This window comes from Parus major, chromosome Z, assembly GCF_001522545.3.
Source record: "Parus major isolate Abel chromosome Z, Parus_major1.1, whole genome shotgun sequence".
Classification (NCBI taxonomy): Eukaryota; Metazoa; Chordata; class Aves; order Passeriformes; family Paridae; genus Parus; species Parus major.
This window is the reverse complement of record NC_031799.1, coordinates 51,386,126-51,406,506: the sequence shown is the minus strand read 5'-3', so window position 1 is coordinate 51,406,506 and position 20,381 is coordinate 51,386,126. Positions and strand designations below refer to the sequence as shown.

General features: G+C 41.4%; 1 protein-coding gene across 1 annotated transcript in view; it reads right to left on the bottom strand.

Moving 5' to 3' along the window:
- Nucleotides 1–7,903: 7,903 nt before the first annotated feature.
- The window catches only part of KIAA1958 (KIAA1958 ortholog), a 53,332-nt gene continuing 40,854 nt past the window's right edge, over nucleotides 7,904–20,381 (bottom strand). The window contains exon 3 of the mRNA XM_015653017.3: nucleotides 7,904–10,697. Within this exon, the coding sequence (XP_015508503.1) occupies nucleotides 9,652–10,697 (1,046 nt within the window). The 3' untranslated portion in view covers nucleotides 7,904–9,651. The remainder of the gene's footprint in view (nucleotides 10,698–20,381) is intronic.

Here is a 20,381-nt window from a genome sequence, read left to right as displayed (position 1 = left end):
TGGCCCACATGGACAAAAACAAGCACCGACAATGCATCTGTGGCCAAGTGATGTCCTCTCCTGCACATCTCAGACTCATTTCCAGTGGGGCTAGTCATGTGCTTGGGGGGAAGTGCAGGAACAGCCTGAGCTTAGTGGAAGCAGAGGCGTGGGGCATGCACTTCTCACAGCACTCTGCAGAAGTGGCACCAAATTCTCTCCGGCAGGAGACCACCTTTGCTTGGAGGTACTGCCATAAATAGGTGCAAAATCAGTTTCTCACCATTTCCTCCCCTGAGAGCTTTCAGATTTCATTAAGACATTTCATTTCACCTTCTGTCTGCACATCTCTGAATGCCTTGGGTACTTCTGTACCTGCATTTCACATCCATGCACCCAGCCTTCTGCAGAGGAACCCAGTCTTTCAAGCTGCTCACTGAAAAAGCTCCTGAAGAAGTCAAAGCTTCCAAGATCTGAATCATAATCACCAGGCAGAAAACAAAGGTGTCCACAAAGCGACTGACACTACAGTCATTGCTCAGTGCACCTTCAGCCTCAGAGACAATAGGATATTCGTCTCCATACACAAAAGTTATCAAAATCAATTTGAAGCTATTTAGTATTGATCCTTGCCTTCTATATCCACAACTGAAGATAGTGAGGCAGTGTCTTCTGCATGGGTTTGTTTTCAGGCTGGAAATTTACATATAGTAAGTGAATTAAATGTGATAGTAGAAGAGAAAGAGGAATCCCAGCAGGAGCGATGTGGAGCAGACCATAAAGCTACATATAATGTAGGCCAGCTGAGAACATGCTAAAATGATAACAAGGGTAGTCTCAGCAAGATTACAACTTTCAGAAAGCAGATTAAATTCTAGGCATGAGGAATATCATGCGAGTTTTATTTGTTTATTTAAAAAAAAAAGGGAGCTGACGTGGCAAAGATAGTATCTGTTTAATTAACTAATTAATTTTAAGCATTTAGTCTTCTATTTTTTTCTAAACATTTTGTATTTTCTTGATGTTTTTACCTTCCCTTGACTGTTATGTTATTTTCTTAACATTTACAGACTCTATCAAACAGTAGTAACCAAAAATAACTCACTAATGGATTCCTACAGCTTCATTTAAAAAAGCTAAACACCTCTTCTCATTCCAACTGAAACTACCCCACTGAATTTCAAGGATAGCACCTACCTTACCAGTACCTTATATGCTGTAAAAGAAACCTCTTTTAATTACAAAAGATCAGATTGAAATCTGAAATGGTACTGGTTTCTTCAGATAGTGATAAATGCTGTTCAATGAATGCTGAGCACAAGAATAAAAGACTAGCCAAAAGAATCCTAATATCTTTGAAACATTAAGTCCATTTTTTAATGCACAGACAACTCATTTAGTGGCATTTGTATAACAAAGTGGAATTTTTTATGCATTACCAACTAACATTAACCAATTGAGTGAGAAAACTGGAAATAAATTAATTTCTTGAGACAGAGATCCATTAGTTCATGTAACAAGAAAATTTTGTGGCAAGCTCATCTTTTCCCACATCAGATTAGGAATTAAAGCTTTAGACATTGCCACTGCTTCAAATATGTTGCCCTTGAGAGGATATTGTCAAACTTTTCAACAAGCTCAGAGGTGACTGGGCTGTAGGGCTTCACAGCTTTGCAGGATTTTGCCACTGTAAATGTCTCTCTGCTGCTTCCAGGAAGAGTCAAGGTGCTGGAGAACAATGGCAACAGGGCTTTGCAAGACATCAGCCACAATGCAGTGGGGAGGAACAGGCTGGAACCTGGTTTGCAGGAGTGCAGCTGGAAGCAGTGCAACTCACTGGGGGCTCAGAGAATGCCGACTTGTCCTCAGAAGAGCCGCTCCCTCACCGGCTGTAGATAAGCTCCTGTGAAAGAGGTGGAGCACTGATGTCCCTGGCAGCCCTTAGCTTTCCAATACCCTTGAAGAGATCAAGCACAGCCTCATGTGTTTTTCATATGCTGTCCTTTGGAAAGTATCATCATTTACTTGTGCTTAAGGCCTCCTCCTTCCTTGGCCTGCAGATGGCAGGGTGTCCTTGAAAAGCTGCCCTTGGGCTGTTTCTGGAGAGTCATGCTGCAGCCTTCATGCTGGCTCTGCACAGAGCAAACAGACAGCTGGAAGACACCAACTATTACAGTGTCCCCAATCACCAAAACATGGCTCAGTGCTTAGGGACCATCACCAGAAAGCATAGTTGCAAAGTTCCAAGTTTCTGGCTAGGAATATAGCCAAACTTTACGATGGATGGTCTCTCTCCACTGTTCCTCAGCACTGAGTGCAGATTCAGCACACACAGGAAAGCAGAGAAATAAGAGAAAATACATCCTGTCCCTTAAGAACAAGAACAGCAAAGAAGCCATCTCTTCATGGTGACATTTAGCTAAGAACCCTCATCAAGAAAAGCAGGCCCATTTCCTGCCATGTTTCATAGTAAAAAGTCCTTCTCTACCTTAACCCAGAGGGATGAACTGGCTCATTTCAGGCAAATAAAATGACAATTCTACATCCTGTAGGTTCACTTTTTTAAAACATGTTCACACTTTGGAAGTTCAGGAAGCTGGATGAGTCCTAATGTCCTGTTGTCCATACCATGAGATGAACTTCTCTCCATGACAGAGGGAGCCCAGAAGTTGCAGACTGTTGAGGACCAGTCATCTCAGTCCTGCTTGTCAGTCCATATTATCAGTAGAGGCCCACACAGCACACAGATGTGGGCCAGGTCCTTTACACAAGAGTAAATTTAATCTAATTTCGTGACTTGAAAGCTTCTCACAAAAAGCAGAAGAGGGAAGTAGAGTGCTTCCATCATGAGAGATGCGAGCCTCCAGAGTGCTCACACACAGTATCCCACAACCCCACATATCCCATGCGAGGTGGTCTGCCCTGAGCACGTTATCCCCAAAGCACAAGGTCACTTGATGGGCAGGGCTCCCAGCCAAGAGCAGCCCTGCACAAAGCAGTCCCCCTGCCCCACGGTACAGACACCAGGGAGGAGGAATATTTGAGGATGAGGAATGGTGAGAGGAGTGGAGCTGTTGGGGCCTGGGAAGATCAGTCAATCACAATCATTTGCAGCTAATTGTCAGGCAGAATGATCAGCCCATGCACCACATGTGCTAGTCAGGTCAGTCAATGCACTTATGGGATGTACACAGACATGATGACAAGAAAGGGTAAAATATGAGCTCAACAGAAGGAAACCTAGTGCTACAGGAATCTCAGTTTCCTTTAAGGCTGTCTCAGTACAGCCTGGGCTCTAGACAGCACCTGCTCTTTCTGATCCCCATCTTACCACCCCACATCACTTGCACAAACAGCAGAACAAGATTCGGTCACAAACATCTAAGACACAAACACACAACAGAACAACACTGCTTGTGTGTCATTCTCTACACAGCTTTCTAAGAGGGCAACAACGCTGTAGAGACTGAGTATCAGTCCACAGCAGCTTCTAAAAGCAGCTTGGCAGTGTTGATACTCTTCATGAAGAACATGCAACATGGACACAGATTCCACTGTTAGATTATCCTCTATGTCAGCAGCCCTGATGCTGCGATCATAGACTTATTGCATTATGCAAGTGAACAAGGTAAGTGTTGTTATTTTAGATATCCCTTGGAATTTAGTTTACAGTGTAGTTCATGACACTATTTCATTTTCCTGCGCTTAAAAATACATTTTGTTGCATAAATACATTTTTGAAAATAAAACAGGCAGTTTACAACACCCAGGCATCACAGACTTCAATTCCAACTAACTGCATGAAGACATGTAACATTGTGCAAAACCACAATATGATAAACACATGGATGGATGACTAAAAAACCAGAGCTTACACTATACAAAGTGTCCACAGCTCTGCCCATCTACATGTGCAATCATGTGAACAGATCCAAATGCAGGTATTGTGCATGGCTGCATCCAGACCAGTCCAGTGACATCCACATATAATCCCCATGTTTGACTCTTATTGTGGTGTCCCGAGAAGGCCACGTGGGAAAGTCAACACTAGCATTGGTGCAGACCCCTTGCACTGTGTAGGCCTGTGCTTTGGCACTCAGCCTCTTAAGTTCAAGGCCAAATTTTGCTCTTGGTAGCAGTGAGCAAATCTCCCAAAAGCCAGTAGGTAATTCTGAAGGCATCCAATACACCTGCAAATGATCCGGAAGAGTCTCAATCTGCATGATCCTTTTGATGGGTTTCTAATGGGATACAGTAGCTGAGCCAGGCTAATGACTCTGATGCTGGTGGACAAACACCATCTTCTGTCTCCCCAGCTGGGTCTGCACCTCAATTTTTTAGTAGATTCAGCTCAGTATGTTGGCAGAAAATTATTTTACTTCCCTCTTTTTTCCTGTGTTTTCTCCTGGGGAACTGAGTTGAAATCATTCACTGGCAAGGTCTAACATCAAATTGAAGAAAGGTGGGTGGCAGGAAGAAAAGGAAGGAAAAAGAAAGGAGAAAAGTGAGCCCCATTTTGGAGTCAGTTATCCCCATCTTAAGAAAATCACAGCCTCACTATGGGGCAAAAGCTTAGCTTTTATATCAGAGTACAATGTAGTCAGGAGTGCAGCCACCACCTGCAGTGCTTTGCTGTAGCCACTGCACCCAATCACCATCATACAGCCTGTGCTGGACAGGAGCAGGACAGTGTTTTGTCAGCAGTCCTTGATTTCATGGTAAGAGGTGCTCAGTAACAAGAGCCAAGTTTGGAGACCACAGTTGTTCATTTAGGGCAGGATGGTAAAACTTGGCAGCACTAGCCCCAGCCACACTGCTGTGTCTTAGCACTAGGGAAGCTGCAAACCATTGCTGTGAGCTTGCAACTTGCTGCCAAGCAGCTGTGATACCCGCAGTCAAAACTGCAAATAACTGAGTTGTCCTCTCTCATCTAAAATACAGAGATTAGGACACCTACTCTCCTACCAGTATTAGACAAAACCACAAAAGCAGTTTAAATACAAACTCTCCCTTCCAGACACTTAACTTTTCACAGCCTTAATACAAGTAGTAATTAGATAAACTGTGGTCACTCAATTCCTTTATCTGTCCACAAACAAAGACTGAATAATAGGTTGCATTAAATGCCCTTCAAAACTAGTAAGTTTATTTTTGTACTATCATACTACTTGGCAATAATATTCTGTCCATATATGTTTAACTTTTTCAACAAGTAGTCTGTGTAGGGCTGCTACACCAGGACTTACCAGACAGTCTGCTATCAGCACTGCTGGAGTTACTACAGATATCACAAAGCAGAAGAAAACTATTCCTATAATCACAGAATCACAGAATCAGAGCACGGGTCGGAAGGAACCACAGTGTATCTTCTGTTTCAAGCTCCCTGTTCAGCCGGGTCATCCTAAAGCACACAGCACATGATTGTGTCCAGATGGTTCTTGAATATATCCAGTGAAGGTGAATCCTCTCTGGGGAATCTGTTCCTATATGTGTTTAGAGAGATGCCCAGTGCCTCTATAATCTTTGTTGCCCTCTACTGGATCTGCTCCAGAGCTCCATGTCTCTTTTGCACTGAGGAGCCCAGAGCTGAGTAGAGGGGCAGGATCACCTCCCCTTAACCTGCTGGCACTGCTCCTCTTAATGCAGCCCAGGATAACACTGGCCTTGGCCACCAGGGCACTGCTGGCTCATGGGCAGTTGTTGTCCAGCAGGATCCCAGCTCCTTTTCCACAGAGCTGCTTCCCAGCAGGTCACCCCCAGCCTGTGCTGGTGCCTGGGGCTGTTCCTCCCCGGGTGCAGGACCCTGCTTTTGCCTTTGCTGAATTTCAGAAGGTTCCTCTCTGCCCATCTCTCCAGCCTGGTGAGGCCCTTCTGAAGGGCTGCAGAGCCCTCTGGGGTATGGGCCACTCCTCCCAGCTTTGTGTTGTCAGTGAAATTGCTGAGCAGGCCTCTGCCCCTTCACCCAAGTCATTGATGGGTAAGTTAAACAAGACTGGGCCCACTTTTGAAGCTTGGGGGACACCACTAGGGACAGGTCTCCAACCAGAGCCTGTGCCACTGATGATGACTCTGGGATTTGCTGTTTAGCCAGTTCTCAATCCACCTGCCTGTCCTCCCATTCAGTCCTCTCTTCCTGAGTTTCCCTGTGAGAAACAGCGTCAAAAGCCTCACTGAAGCTGAGGTAGACAAGATTGCTGCCCTTCCCTCATCCATCCACATAGTTATTAAATTGTAAAAGGCAAATCAGGTTTATCTTCAGTGAATCCATGCTGATTACCCTAATCACCTTCTTCTGTGGACAGAGGTAGCCTCCAGAATGAGGCACTTCCTTACCAGTCCAGGGATTGGGGTGTGGCTAACCAGCCAGTAATTTCCTTGGCTCTCTTTCTTTCCTTTTGAACACTGGGGTGACATTTGTTTTTCAATCTGCAGGCACCTCTCCATGACCTTTCAAAGGTGATCATGAGCAGCCTCAGCTATGGTGTCCACCAAGTCTCTTAACACTTGCAGATGCATTCCATCAGGGTGCACAGATTTGTGGATGTCTAGGTGTTCTCCAACACCTTTTCCTCCCTGACCAAGGTAAAGTCTCCCTTCCAGCATTCCTTTACCCTAGTCTCCTGGGTCAGAGATCCCTGAGGGCTGTTCTTGCCAATGCAAAGGCAGTGTTCAGCAACTCTGTGTTCTCTATGTCCTCTGTTACCAGGGTCCCCCTTCATTTAGTGGCCCGTATTATTCGTCCTTTTCCTTTTGTTATTGATGTATTCGCAGACATCCTTTTTGTTGTCCTTGATGTCCTTGGCCAAATTTAATTCCAGTTGGGCCCTGGCTTCCCTCATGATAATACTGAGGCTATCACAATAAGCACACACACTCCACTGGTTATCAGCTAACCAGACAAGCCAAGGTTGCCCACGTGCCCTGCTAAGTCAAGGGTAACTCACTGCTGCTGGACATCAGCACAGACCATCCTAATACTGTGGTAATCAACAATTTAGGCAGCATGTAGAGTCAAAAAGTCATGGGAAATGTTTGTTTTGACCTCTCAGTTCAAAACCCAAGAGTGACAGTCTTCTTTCTTCTGAGGTCTGTATTGAGGATGAATTACAGCACTGATGTATAGCAGTATTTCGAAGAGCTGCTTGCAGTATGGCACATGTACAGAGCAGAGAGGGGCTGGGCTGGGGAGGAAAGGTGGGAAACAGAGATCAGCTGCCCCACAAAGGCCAGTTGATATCCATCCCCTTACTGCAGAACAGGAAAGGAAGTGTAGGGAGCTATATCAAATACTTCAATCGCTGTCACTGGGAAGTGTTGAGATGAGTGCCAGTGGGGACTCATCTTCCCCAGAGGTCAGCTCCATAGCTGAGCTCTCATCTGGCACTGTGAGAGAGGTCCTTGGCATGGAATGCTTGCACTCCAGCATATACTAAGCACATCTGCATGAGTCCTCAGTGGAAAACAAAACAAAAAAAATCCTGGAGCAGCACTGGCCTTGCACAACTGTTTTTTGCCGTATCACACTAAAAGCACTGCTGTGAAAAGGCAAGTCAGTGCAAAGAGCAATCAGATGTCTGGCCTCATCTGGGAACTGGGCAGCTGCCTTTCTGGCTTCACCTGAAATCCCCCTGTGCTTCTGTCCCCTTCACCTACAACTCAGATATGCCATGGCAATGAAAAGACACAACTTGTAGTCACTTCAGTTGAGTCATAATTTGGCCTCAAGTCCCAAAGCAACAAGTTACAAAAGGAGGGCTCTACAATATGAACAATTGCTTGTGCCCATTGCCTACCCTGAGAGACGGCGGATGGTAAACGGAAGACTGTAGAACTGGTGGTTACACTACCATGGTGTGTCAGACACAGGAAACCCAGACTTTAGCCTTGCTACATGTGGAAAAGAAAGAGATCACAGCCAGGTTGAGTCACCTGCATAAAGCTTCCTGGGAGGTCAGATATTTATTATAGTGGAAACCTCTGCCCTTAGACTTTTCAGTGACACATCTGCTATCTATTTCATCCCCAAAACATACCTTTAGTAAGGCTTAAGTGAGGTTCTCCCTCTCACAGAGAAACATTTAACCCTAGGAATACAGAAAAAAAAGGTTATAGGTGCTAGGTGGCTTACTTCTATTTCTATTTGCTACCTTTTTTTCACCTCTTCTTTGGAATTAGTGATGATTAAAGTCATTGCACAGTTGCAGATCTAAAGAATTTGAAAGATATGTAGGAATGTGAAGAAATACAGACATAAAGCAGAAAGAAACACAACAATTAAACACTGCAAAACAAGAAAGCCTCTCCAAAGGCTATTTGGTCCAATACCTAGTGGAAGTCACCCAAGGTTGTCTCTTTCATTGACTTCAGCAGGCACTCAATTACCCCAGCAGACTTGTCTAAAGCCTCACTACAGCCCTAGCACATCCTTGTGGAACTTAAACTAAGTTTAATTACTTGAAAAGTACTGCTCCTAATTTTAAGTGTCAAGAATTATAATTGTTCACTGAAATAGTGAATTTGTTAGTGTTTTTCCCATACTTGTAGTAGAACAACTACATTACAAAGTAGAACAGCAGAACTTGTTATTTCAAGGCTTTAAGGTCCAAATTCTGCCTTCAGATTCACATGCACATTTCCCATTGTCTGCAATGGAAACAGATGATGTGTAGCTAAGTTAAATTGGTAATCCAGCACTTAAAACTATCCAAATTTTTACCTTACAGTAGAAATTATTTTAAAATTTCTGTAGAAATATCATTACACTCTCTATTGTTTTGTGTATTTTAAATGATGGCTTAAGACATAGTTGATGCCATTTTTCTGTACAGCTGGGATAAGACTGTTGATTTTCCCAAAATACTGAAAGAGTGCTCTGTGTCAATAGATTTTACATTACATAGACACTGTGATAAAATACTGACAACCTATGCTTAAAGAGGTAAAATTATGTGTGACAATGGTTTTGCCATTATACTTCTGCATATTGTTGAGAACAATACTTTTCAGCCTAAACACCGGCAATATTTCGATCCCAGAAAATCAACATACCCAAAAAGTTAAAAATGGCATTTAGCTGACTTCATAATTTTTGTAGAGTAAGTGAGCCTCAGGAAACATAATAAAAACAGACAAAAAATGCTGTAAATGATTTTGTGACTTACATTGATGTATTTCTTATTTCTTGGTCTTGTTGATCAAGAATAAGCTAGCAGGTAAGAAGCAGCAGCCAATGATAAGTTTGTCTTCTCCACTGTGGGAGGTCATGTTAAAATACTAAGTTGAAAAAATGCTTCAGAACAGAATTGCTACGTAAGCCTCCCTGGGGATTTATACTCATTAATGTGTGCATGTTAAAAATGGTATATTCAGTCTATCTTGTGTTGCCTGAGAACCATTTTTATCCTTTTAAAATCTCCATTCATATTATAACCCATAAGTACCTTTCATTCTTGCATTAACACTATAAATACTGTTAGTAATACTAAACTATTTCTGTTGCCTTATTTGTAAAAAGAAAAATATATTATATGTTTATATATTCTTATAAAGTGAATTAACACTGGAGAGAGGGCTACGAGGGGGAATAGTGTACAATCACAGCTGACGTGTATTACTGAGCACAAACTGAATGCTTGAAACAAAAAGGAAAAGAAAACAGTGTTCAGTGTTCTTTCAAGCCGTGTCAGATGAAGAGTCATAGGATGCTGACACTATGAAGTTGCCAGTATTGGAGTGGCTTGCCATGGACTGGGCAGCCTGCTGGCTCAAGTTATTGCAGATCAGCACCAGCTGGTTGCTCTGAGCTTCTGAGAGGGTGCTGCAGCTCTGGTAGACGCTGAAGTTGGTCTTGCGGCCAGGGATGTTGCCTTTCTCACACATGGTCTTCACCATCTTGGCAAGCTTGTTTTTCCCCAGGGCTTGGCAGTTGTACCAGTGAAGTGCAGCCAAGTTGACAACAGGTTTGATGGACAGGTAAAAAGGCGCATCCTCGTAGCGCATGGCTGGAGGGCGCCGCTGGGCGTACTCCTTGTAGTCCTGCACGGGGCAGGTCTGCGGGGAGTGCTGGGTGGCGTACACCCGTGAGTCCGTCCCGCCTCTCTTGCTCTTGGTACTCACATCCCCATTGTCGGGCCCCATCCACTCCAGGTACTCCAGCCCAGTCTCTGTCACCCGCAGCCGGATGTCTCCCCACTTGAGGGTGGACCCATGGAAACCCGTGCAGTGTCCAAATGCCTTAGTGTTGTTCAGCCACACAAGGTTCAGAAGCCCTTCAGGATTGTACCGGCTCAATAAGCCTCTTTTCCGCAGGATAAGCTCATCAGCAAAGGTGAGCTTCATGGATTTGTGTGGCTTGTTTCCTTTGCCTTTACACCTCAGCTCTATCTGCTTCTGCTTTAAAGCTTCCTGGGACCTCTTGAACTCCTTATCCCTTGTAATACTGTATCCATACCTGTGCTCTTTGAGATACCGCTCCAGTCCACACTGATAGTTGGCCAGACTGTTTGGCTCATATTCAGACCCATCTTTTTGTCTGGCATCCACAAAGAAGGATGCAAGATAGGCATCAAGCTCTTTGCAGGGGATGACATAGATCTCACGGGTCTCAGAGGGATACTTGGAAATCAGGAATTCTCGGAAATTGCGGAGAGCTGTCTGCGTGCTGCGAATGGTCTTCTCATTCTGCTCCCTGCTGAGCTCTGCTGCTCTCTCATCCTGGTCTGGAAGTGAAAGAATGGGACAGAAAAGAGAAAGCAGAAGCAGTGAGTTTATGTGATGCACTTTTTCCTAAAACAAATTTCCTTAAAAAGGAAAGAACTTAAAACCAATTTCACAAAGAGCATTGGTGAACATCTTTACATACCTGTCACATGACTGAAATGCCAACTTCAGTTTAACGAATGACACACTATATGATACAAAACTAAGAGAGCTCCTCATGACACTGGGGCACACAAAGGCAAGCTGGAATGATTTTCTGCGGATCCCAATGTTGTGTGCAAGGCCCAAACTCAGGAATAAGCCCACTCTGAATTCATTTGTAAAACCAGAGGTTGTACTGCTTACATTTTTTTCCTACTAAAAAAGAGCTAAAGCATCATATTTATGACAGTAATATTTACCTTTAATCAAACACGTTTTTCAAGAGTGAAATAAATATAGTCAGAACATACAGCACAAAATAAGGCAGCACATCCTACACAAATGACAGATGAAATTACTATAGAGCAATGTGCAATTTACAAATGTACAAGAATAAAGAAAGTATACTTTATGTTCATATCAGACAACACGGAAAAAAAACATGATTATACAGCCTCTCTATGTCATCAAACTGTACCTTGACAGTACAAGTACAATTGTGACCCTGTCTTTTCATTTTGCAGAAAAATCAAATTCTGGAAACAATATATTGCTTTAAAAGGCTATACATACTCATCGATCCTTACAATCAATGACATATCAAAACACAATATTCAGATGCTACCACTATGTTAGCTGTTACTGTCAGCTGACTTTCTGGATGATCATAAGGGAAGCATAAAAACGAAAAGCTTTATAAGCAATGTGTGTTTTTAAGGACTGTTTTCTTGATATGTGCAAACTATCTGAACAAGAATGCAGCTTAAAGCATATAGGTGAAACTGGCATTATGAATGTGATAAATCTTCATGGTTTTAGAAAATTAACAACAAATGCAATGAAGCAAAAATTCAATTATTTAACTCTTTTCTGGAATTGTATGTGGAACACTTTTTGTCTCTCTTCCACTTTATAAGCAGGAAAGGGGAAAAAATTAACCCAAGTTCTTTTCCATTTGGTCTCACTGCAAAACCCATATTCTCACATCCTTTTAGAGTGCCATAGCAACCCTCACCAGATGTTTCCCACCCAAAATACACACACAGAGTGATATAGACCAGGGAAGTTTGTTGTCTCTCTGCCATTCAGGTCAAGCTTATGTCAGGCTGTATAGCACACCCATGGCTTTGCACCAGTGTTCAGTCATTTGCTCCTCTCTTCCCTGTAAGTCTATTAGCAGGGGAGAAGGCAGCAGGAAAAGGAAGGCAGTCTCTCCTTCCCTACCCCACCTACAGTGTTCCATGTGATGCAGACACACTGGTGCAGACCTGGGCAGATTCTCCTACCAATCTACAGGGTGCCTCTCAATAAAGTTCATCCCATCACCTCCACACATGTGCAGACAGAGGCACAGGAAATTACTTGCTCCAAGACTTCCCAGCAGAACAAAAGCAGGACTGAGTTTATAACCATCACAACCAGGTCCTGTGTCTTCAGAGAGAGGCAGCCTGCATCCACACCACTCACCCACTGAGCAGGGGGTTTCTCAAATCCTCTGCAAAGCACAGAGAAGTGGGCATCTGCAACTGAGGCTTTTGAGGGCTTCTGTAGACAGGAAAAAATGCTGCCACAAAGCAAACTGAGGTTTGCTTGAACTGTGCTTCAGGGGAAAATGAAAGGTCACCTGCCTGATTCAGAAACTCATTTTAATACTGATGTCATTATCAAAGAGCTTCTAGCAGCCTGCAGTGAAGCCTCATGCTTTAGGCAATGTACATAATAGATCCTTTCAGTGTGGCTAGATGCAGGCTGGAAACAAAAAGACAGCCCTGTTCAAAGCTCCAAAACAAACATTTACTCTGGTATTTTGTTCACTGCACCCACCACCACTTATTATAGAACTGTGTAAGTAATCACTGCTTTGACTGACAGCCCACATCCTAAGTTCTATTTCAATATAAACAGCACATATAACAGCTCAGTTTTATAAATGTCATCAATCACTTCTTCTTAGAGGATAGCCTGTCACAACACAGCAGTGACATCCAGTCAGTCATTTATGTTACAGCATCTTTCCTTAATCTGCAAAGGAAATTGCCCTATCTGCAGCTAACAGTTATAAAATCCATGCTGAATTAAAGATTCTCTGCACTTACATTACCAAAACAGTACCCAGCATTCCTACAATAGTGTGCTGTGTGTTCCTTCACAAGGCAGGCGGGAAACATTAAAAAAGAATGGGTCAGATTTTCCTGCAGCCACATCAGGAGAGCTACCTCTACTTTGGCTGTGAATCCAGGCCGAAGTAGTAGTAATGGATTATTCTCTCTCTACTGGACCACTCAAATATTGGTGATGTATCATGTAGCATGGCAAAAATGCAGGGACTTTCCCATGTAACAGTTCCCAGATGTTTGCTTTGTCTCACTTTGCTGATCTTGCTAAATAGAGACCAAAAATCTTTTTAATGTTCTGTGGAGCTAGTGGAAACTACTAGAATCATTGGTGGGGATCTACATTAGCTCCTTGACTACTGCAAACATAAACCTGTTTGCTCTCGAACCTCCACTATTCAGTGCATCATCAACTCTTCAGTGTGCATAGGTTCCAAAACTGGATGAAAGCACAGAAAAAAAAGCCACCAAGGCTCCTAGAGAATACTTCTATATCAGAATGTCCCCAAGCTGCAAATTTATGTGGGATAGGAGAATGAGGAGGTGTTACATATGCTCTCACCTTTCTTATAGACTTCCGTATGTCTCTGTTGTTAGGATACAAATAGTCATGTGATACAGTCTAATTTCTCTCAGTTGGTTGATCAGAACCAATCAACCAAAAAATACTACCATCGATCTATGAAGCCAAGCTATCTTTAGTATCTTTTCCTTGTTATAATGTAGTCTTTGGAACTAGTAGTGCTGTTATCCCTGTTTTACAAGATTACAAGCAGAACCATAAAAAAATTAATTGGAGATACATTTCCTGAGGTCCTGCCCCTTCAGCTGCATCCCGTCCACACAAAGGACCTGATTATAACCCTTGCATTTTTTATCATATCCCACATCAGAGTTTAATTTCCAAGAAAACCAGAGTGTGGCAGAAAAAGACAGTAAAACCCACCTTACTGGGGGGTCCAAGGTAAACTCCCAACTATGAGTTTGAAAAAGTGACGAGTACTTAAGATGTTCTAGTTCAAATGCAGTGAAAGAGATAAAGCGACCAGGCAGAGATTAAACAGACAACCTAGTGGGAGCAGATGTCCCAGGCTAGCCCACGACCATCAGATGATCTCTCCCACAGAGCAACAGCTGTTTTCTGATCTTTTCATAATCTGATCTTAACACAGCCAAGACTTAATATTATCAGCAGAGTTATCAAACTCAGGCTTGTTTTAATTTCAGCTCACACACATACACAGACTTGGACTCCCTGAAAAGAACGTAACCTCTGTAATTACATATGGCGGGGGGAAAGGCACTTGCTTTCATGACAGACAGATAAAGATTGTTACTGTTCAGAGAGCATTTTTGACATCAGTGGGAGTCGCAAACCTGAGTTACTATTGCAATCAGTCTTAAACACTGCATACTGTAAGCAGTGAGATCTCACAGATGTACATTAAAAGTAAGGTGGGTTTTCTTGGTGGTAATCATATCACCAGCTGAAGTCTTTGCCAAATTTTTGTCCGGACTAGGAAAATGCCTCTGCAGCAGGCCTGCTTCCACCAACATGCTTTCATTCAAGTGAAAAAGCCTAGTTAACCACACATGAAGTACCACATATTTCTATGCCACAGCTAAGTGCCCTCTCTCCACTCTCCAGCACCTTGTAGGTCGGCTGTTGCCCCTGTTTTGCAGTTAGTGAAAAGTAGTGATATCCAACCTTTGGGCCATGGCAATATGCAGCCCATTAAAACTGTTCAAGTAAACCACAGCCTGCTCCTACCTTTTTCTCCTGTCCCTTCCTGTTTCAGGAAGGTATCTCTAGGCAAACCACACTCTCAAACCTACAGTCTCAGTGAGCAGAGGTCACGGTGTTGGGTGAAGGAGTCATGGTCAAGTCACAATGGGGAACAGCTGCATAAGCCTCTGACAAATGTGGCCCCCTGGAAGCTGCACTATTGCTTCCCTGTCAGGACCAGCTGAATACCACTGTCATACCACAGCATCCGGAAATATTAGTACTTGTTCTCCATGCTAAACTTAGAAAGCTGACAGCTGGTTTTCACCACATCACAAGAATAAACCAGTGAAAACCATTCCCATGTCTTGCTGCCAAAAATGAGGATGAGGGTAAGAGCAGAAGGTGTCCACAGCAAAAGTGCCTCTAAACATTTGCAGAAACATCTTGAGATTAAGTAGAAAAAATTACATTTGTATTTTTTCTTGAATTTCTGCCCTACCCCTCTAATGTTGTTACTAAATTCTGTTTAACATTTAAAGTTCCTTGCTCCCACTATATTAAGTTATATTAAGTTAAACTGTATTTTAACATTTAAAATATTGAATTCTAGTTTAACATTTTCACAAAAGGCTTTCAATAGCATGTAAAATCTGGAGTATTAGAGAATTAATTAATATCCACTTATGAAAGACACTGTTTTTGGCAAAAAACTTAGATTTCTATTCAGGTAACCTTCTCCAATGAAATTATCTTCAAAATGTTAGATGATTCTAAAATTAAAAAGCTTTAGATTATGTCAAAGAAAAAAGGACATAGACTGCAAACAAATGAGTATGAGAATATATATTCATTGGTATCTCTATGAAGTAAAGTCACTAAAATAGACTTTAGTCACCTGTACATTTTTTTTCAAGGTATAGAATGGCCTGATAGTGAATGCTCACTCGACACTAGAGATGATTTCCAGTTGGTGTTTTCTTTTGCTACTTCCTCACAACAGTTTCAAAAGATCTGAGATGCAGTTTGGCCACTGGAAAAGCCAAAAACAAAATACAGATCAGTATTTATGGGACTTCTGCACAACTCTCAGATGTCAGAAAATTTGTAGCTATGACAAGGAATTAAGATGTTCTCCTATAACTGACCACGTCACCATGTTTTTGCAGTGGATACTAGCAAAAGCTAATGAACAGTGCAAAACAGCATCACCCTGGGATTTTTACAAGGCTACATTTCTTCTCCACCTGATGGATGTGACATCTGAGCCATTCCAGCACAAAGGTTCTAAAAATGCATTTTATAAATAAAAAACGTTCCTATTGGCTCACTTCATCTTGTTGTCTGGTTTTGGTTTCATCATGGTAGTGGAAAAGAGAAGTGCTGCATTCCAGTTTTACCTTGCATTTTCCTTCTTCCACTGAAAAATTCCAGTGGCATTTCTGCAGTATGAGGCCATAGTTCCCTACCTCCTTTTGAAGCTGTTCTGAGATGCACTGGCATGAACTGCTGCAATGCAAAATAGGATGTATTTCCTCTGTACCCACAGTGGGATATCGACCCAGATTCAACCTCCATTTGACAGGAATGGATACCAATTCCAGCTCTCCCAGGCTTACCCGACACTGCAACACTGCACAGTAGGATGCTACAGCTTGGACATGGACAACAGCAGAAACAGAAAACATTTTGAGAAACCCATATATCTGGTATTTAGGTGATATATATTTTAGGCAAAATATACCCAGCTGGAAGTGGAATCTGCTATTTTTTCTGGTCCATTTCAAGTCAGTCACCTGGACCGTAACTAACAACCATCTCCAGGTCTTCCTGCCATCCTCCTACCACTCTTATTTCCATAGGAAATATATATATTTTTATATACAGGACTTATATAAAAAAAATTTGGACCCTTATATAATTGACATTCAACTCTTCACAGAGGGGGAGGATATAAAAGCCACACTTGGAATCTTCTATACTACAAACCCAGAATCATTAGAAAACTTTTTTTAAAATGTGAAACTCCATTCCTTTCAAAATAACTAAATAACTAAACTTCCTTCAACAATGTAGACTTCTAAAATATAACTTACATTCTTTCAGAGCTCAGGTTAAACAAATCAGGTAGTTTGGTGAAACTGGAGTGCTTCTGGAGTTGGTAAGTGGGAAAAAACCTATAAAGTGAAGCTAATGTCAGTTGTATGTTGAGCATGCATCTTTGTATTCAGACATATAATATTCTAATAATTTCCAAATACTTAATGGCTAACACCATTAGAAAACTCCAGGTACTGGTTTCAGATTAAAGCTAAAAAAAGAGATATTTTTTGACAATTATTTTCTTCAGATTTAATATTTAACTCAGGAAAACAGTTTTTGTTTTATGGGGCTTTTTTACCCAGGACTTAGCAACATAAAGAGAAGTTGTCCTTTCAAAGTATGTTAATTACTTAATGCTTTGTGGCAGAAGGAATTAAAGGAATGATGGTAATGCTCGACACTACCCTGAGAACTAGAAGTTCGATGATGCACAGCAGAAGGGATGCACTCATTTTCAAAGAGGATCTGGCTCAACACCAGTCTGGAAAGTGTTGCATATTCAATAGAGTATCAGTTTTTCTCCCAAGTAAGTTCCCAATTCCACAAAGCATATTTTAAGTGTGTTTTGGATTGGTGCCCCTATACTTAAGTATCTGCTTATGTAGAAATGCTTATGGACTAAGTCATTATATGTATAGAAGGTGGAACTGAATAATAGTTATGTGTATACAGTGACTTGATTCAAAAGCTGAAAGGAGGAAAGAAAACAAGCAGAAAAAACAAAAATGAGGAGAGAAAAACTGTGAAGATCTGAGATGCACCTCTTTTGCTGAATTAAGTTTATAGTCTGAAAATTATACCATTCTCATGGCAAAAATCCATTTCTTACATAACAAAACCAAGAGTCTCTGTTTTTGGAAAGTATTCCACCATTCTGTGCTCCTACAGAGAAAGACAGATTTATAGATGTGTAAACAGATCTCAGAAGCAGTGATTGCTCAGCCAACCACTGGACTGGTTTGCACAAAATCACAGGTATAAATTTATATAGCATTTTGGAATATTTGGCACAGTGGACTTTTGTGCCTCTCTGCAGTTGAAAGCCCTGCTGAAGAAGAATGAGAAACAGGCCCTTAGTCTCCTCTAAGAAGAATTTTAATGTAAAACATGTAAAACATGTCACATGTCATATCACCAGAGGCTTAGCATGTTCTCAGCTACAGTACCACCAGTTTTAATGTCATCACATGTAAGAAAAACCTTTAATTAGCATAGCTGAGAAAGCAATGCAAGAGGTCTGGAAGGGTTATGAAGTTTGCCTGCTTTTGGTTCACTCTAGACAGCAGCTGAGAAGCAGAACTGGCAAATACGGGAGAGAAATAAAGATGAGGGGGAGAGAAGAGAGTAAGAACAAAGGATATGAAAAAAAACATAACACCAAAGAGAGAGATTAAAACCAGATGAGAATCCTCATCATCTGAAATCTAATTTATATCAGTGTTTCAAAATGAGTCAGTCTAACTGGGGCAGCAAGCAGAGAAACAAAGAAAAGCAGAATGTAATAAATATTTTATTACATTAATCATAATAAGCTGCACTTTAAGTCTTGGCCAAAGCATATTCTTAAATCAAGCTGAGAATGTGAGCAGTTTCAGACTTAAGAGCATGAGGCCCACATGACTGTAATTAACATAATAAATCATACTGTGAAACTCTCTACGCGGGCTGACAGCATTTGGTTGATATATTGCTTATTAAAGACTGCAGATATTTTTCCTCTATTTTATTAAAGTACCATTGGTAGGGAATCAAAAAGTACCCTTTTCTATTCTGTCTGAACTATATACTAGTTCAGCCAGAGGAAGAACAAATGTGTTCGAAGGTCACTGCCATTTATTTCTAGTAACAAAGGTTGCAGCACATGCACCATGAAGAATTGCATTTCACTATTTTTTCTTTCATCTTCTTTAACTTACCAAAGTATTCCAACTGCCTTTGTTAGAGATCTTGATGTATCATTTCTGAAATTCTCTTTTGGTGATTTTGCCCAGCCAGACCAATTTGGTTTTACCTTTCACTGTTTGTTGTCCAGTAGGAGTGAAGCAAGCTACAAACTCATAAACTCTATTAAAAGCTCACCATTTATAAACATGCGTAAGGAATTCCCAAGCACACTTTTAACACTTATCTTTGTCTTCACTGGCTCAGAAAGCAATATCTGAGGAGCAGCTCTTTACACAGTTCTCCAGAGAGAATGAAGTTTAACGCTTCAAGTGAAACAGCTTTTAAGGTGGATTTTTAGCTTTTCTGTTTTGTGCCAAGTCCTCTCCTCCTCACACTCTAGAAAAAATGACAGCTATGAGCTTTATTTTAACCTTTACAAAGACAACTCTCATCACAATAAAGGGATGGAAGTTTAAAATGGAAAGGTTCTACAAGACTGGGGAAGACTCAAAGCTGGGCAGAGGGCAGATATATGAACATATCCCAGCTTTCAGGAGGAGGACAGCCTTCAAGTGTTAGATACTGTGATAGGCAGCCCACAGATGTGAGCACAGTTAGGGTGCTCATGCATCCTGGCTGACCAGAGACCACTTTATTCCAGACTGGCCATGGCATGTCCAGGCATTTGCCAAGACAAGGACTCCCAGGAGGTGCAGGAGCAGATGGAAATTTTGCACAGTGAGGAGACAAACTTGCAAGAGAAGCACATTCATCAAGAGCCAGACTGTTGTTCATGGCACAATTAATTTCTTTCTGTCCTCAAATACATGTTTAAAACTAATTTATCATGGTTTGACTGAGTAAATATTTAGTCACATTTTGCAGCTCCACTTGAGTAAAGTCTCTTTAAGTAAAATGAGGAGTTTCAGATGTTTTCTAGCTGTGTATACACTCAGGAGAGTATACACAAATTACACACCTCTCTGCTGATCAGAATATTGTTATCATTTCTCTTCTGTACTTACACTGTCAAAATTTTCCTGTCAGGATTGTTTTGTTATTTCCATAAAAATAATTTGTTCTTCTATATAGGATATAAACAATCAGGTCCCCTGCTACTGAATGAGTTCATACCAAAACTGACACAAACCAATTAACATAAGAGGTGACATAGGTTATAGTTTAATGGATATAATCGTGGATGTGTTATACATATACATGGCTATTTTAATATGCACCAGCACAATAGACAGTTTGATGTATTTAAAAATTCTGTAAGTGAATGGTAAATGGGACAAGTTATTGCCAAACTGTAAATTTTCTGAGGACTATCTTAAATCAGGAGGGAAAACAGAGGCATAAAGCAAATTCTTTATACAGAGAAGAAAAATAAAATGTAAATCTTTTAGCAAAAAACCAAAGTGTCTATCAGCATATAGGCATGAATACTGTTCTGTAACACTAAGAATAGTGTTCCTGTTTGCTATTTTGTTTTCTTGGATTTATAATCATAAGAGAAATTAAGTCCCAAACAAATGGCAATGCTCCATCTGCCAAGAGCAAAGGACAGAAAAAGGACAGAAAAAAAGCTGGCACATCAACATAACTGAAGGATAGAGCCCATAACAATCAGAAGAGTGCTCCAAGTTGTGGACAAAATGAAATTACTCCCATAAAAAACCATCAATGCTTCCCTGGCTCATCCATACTGTGCT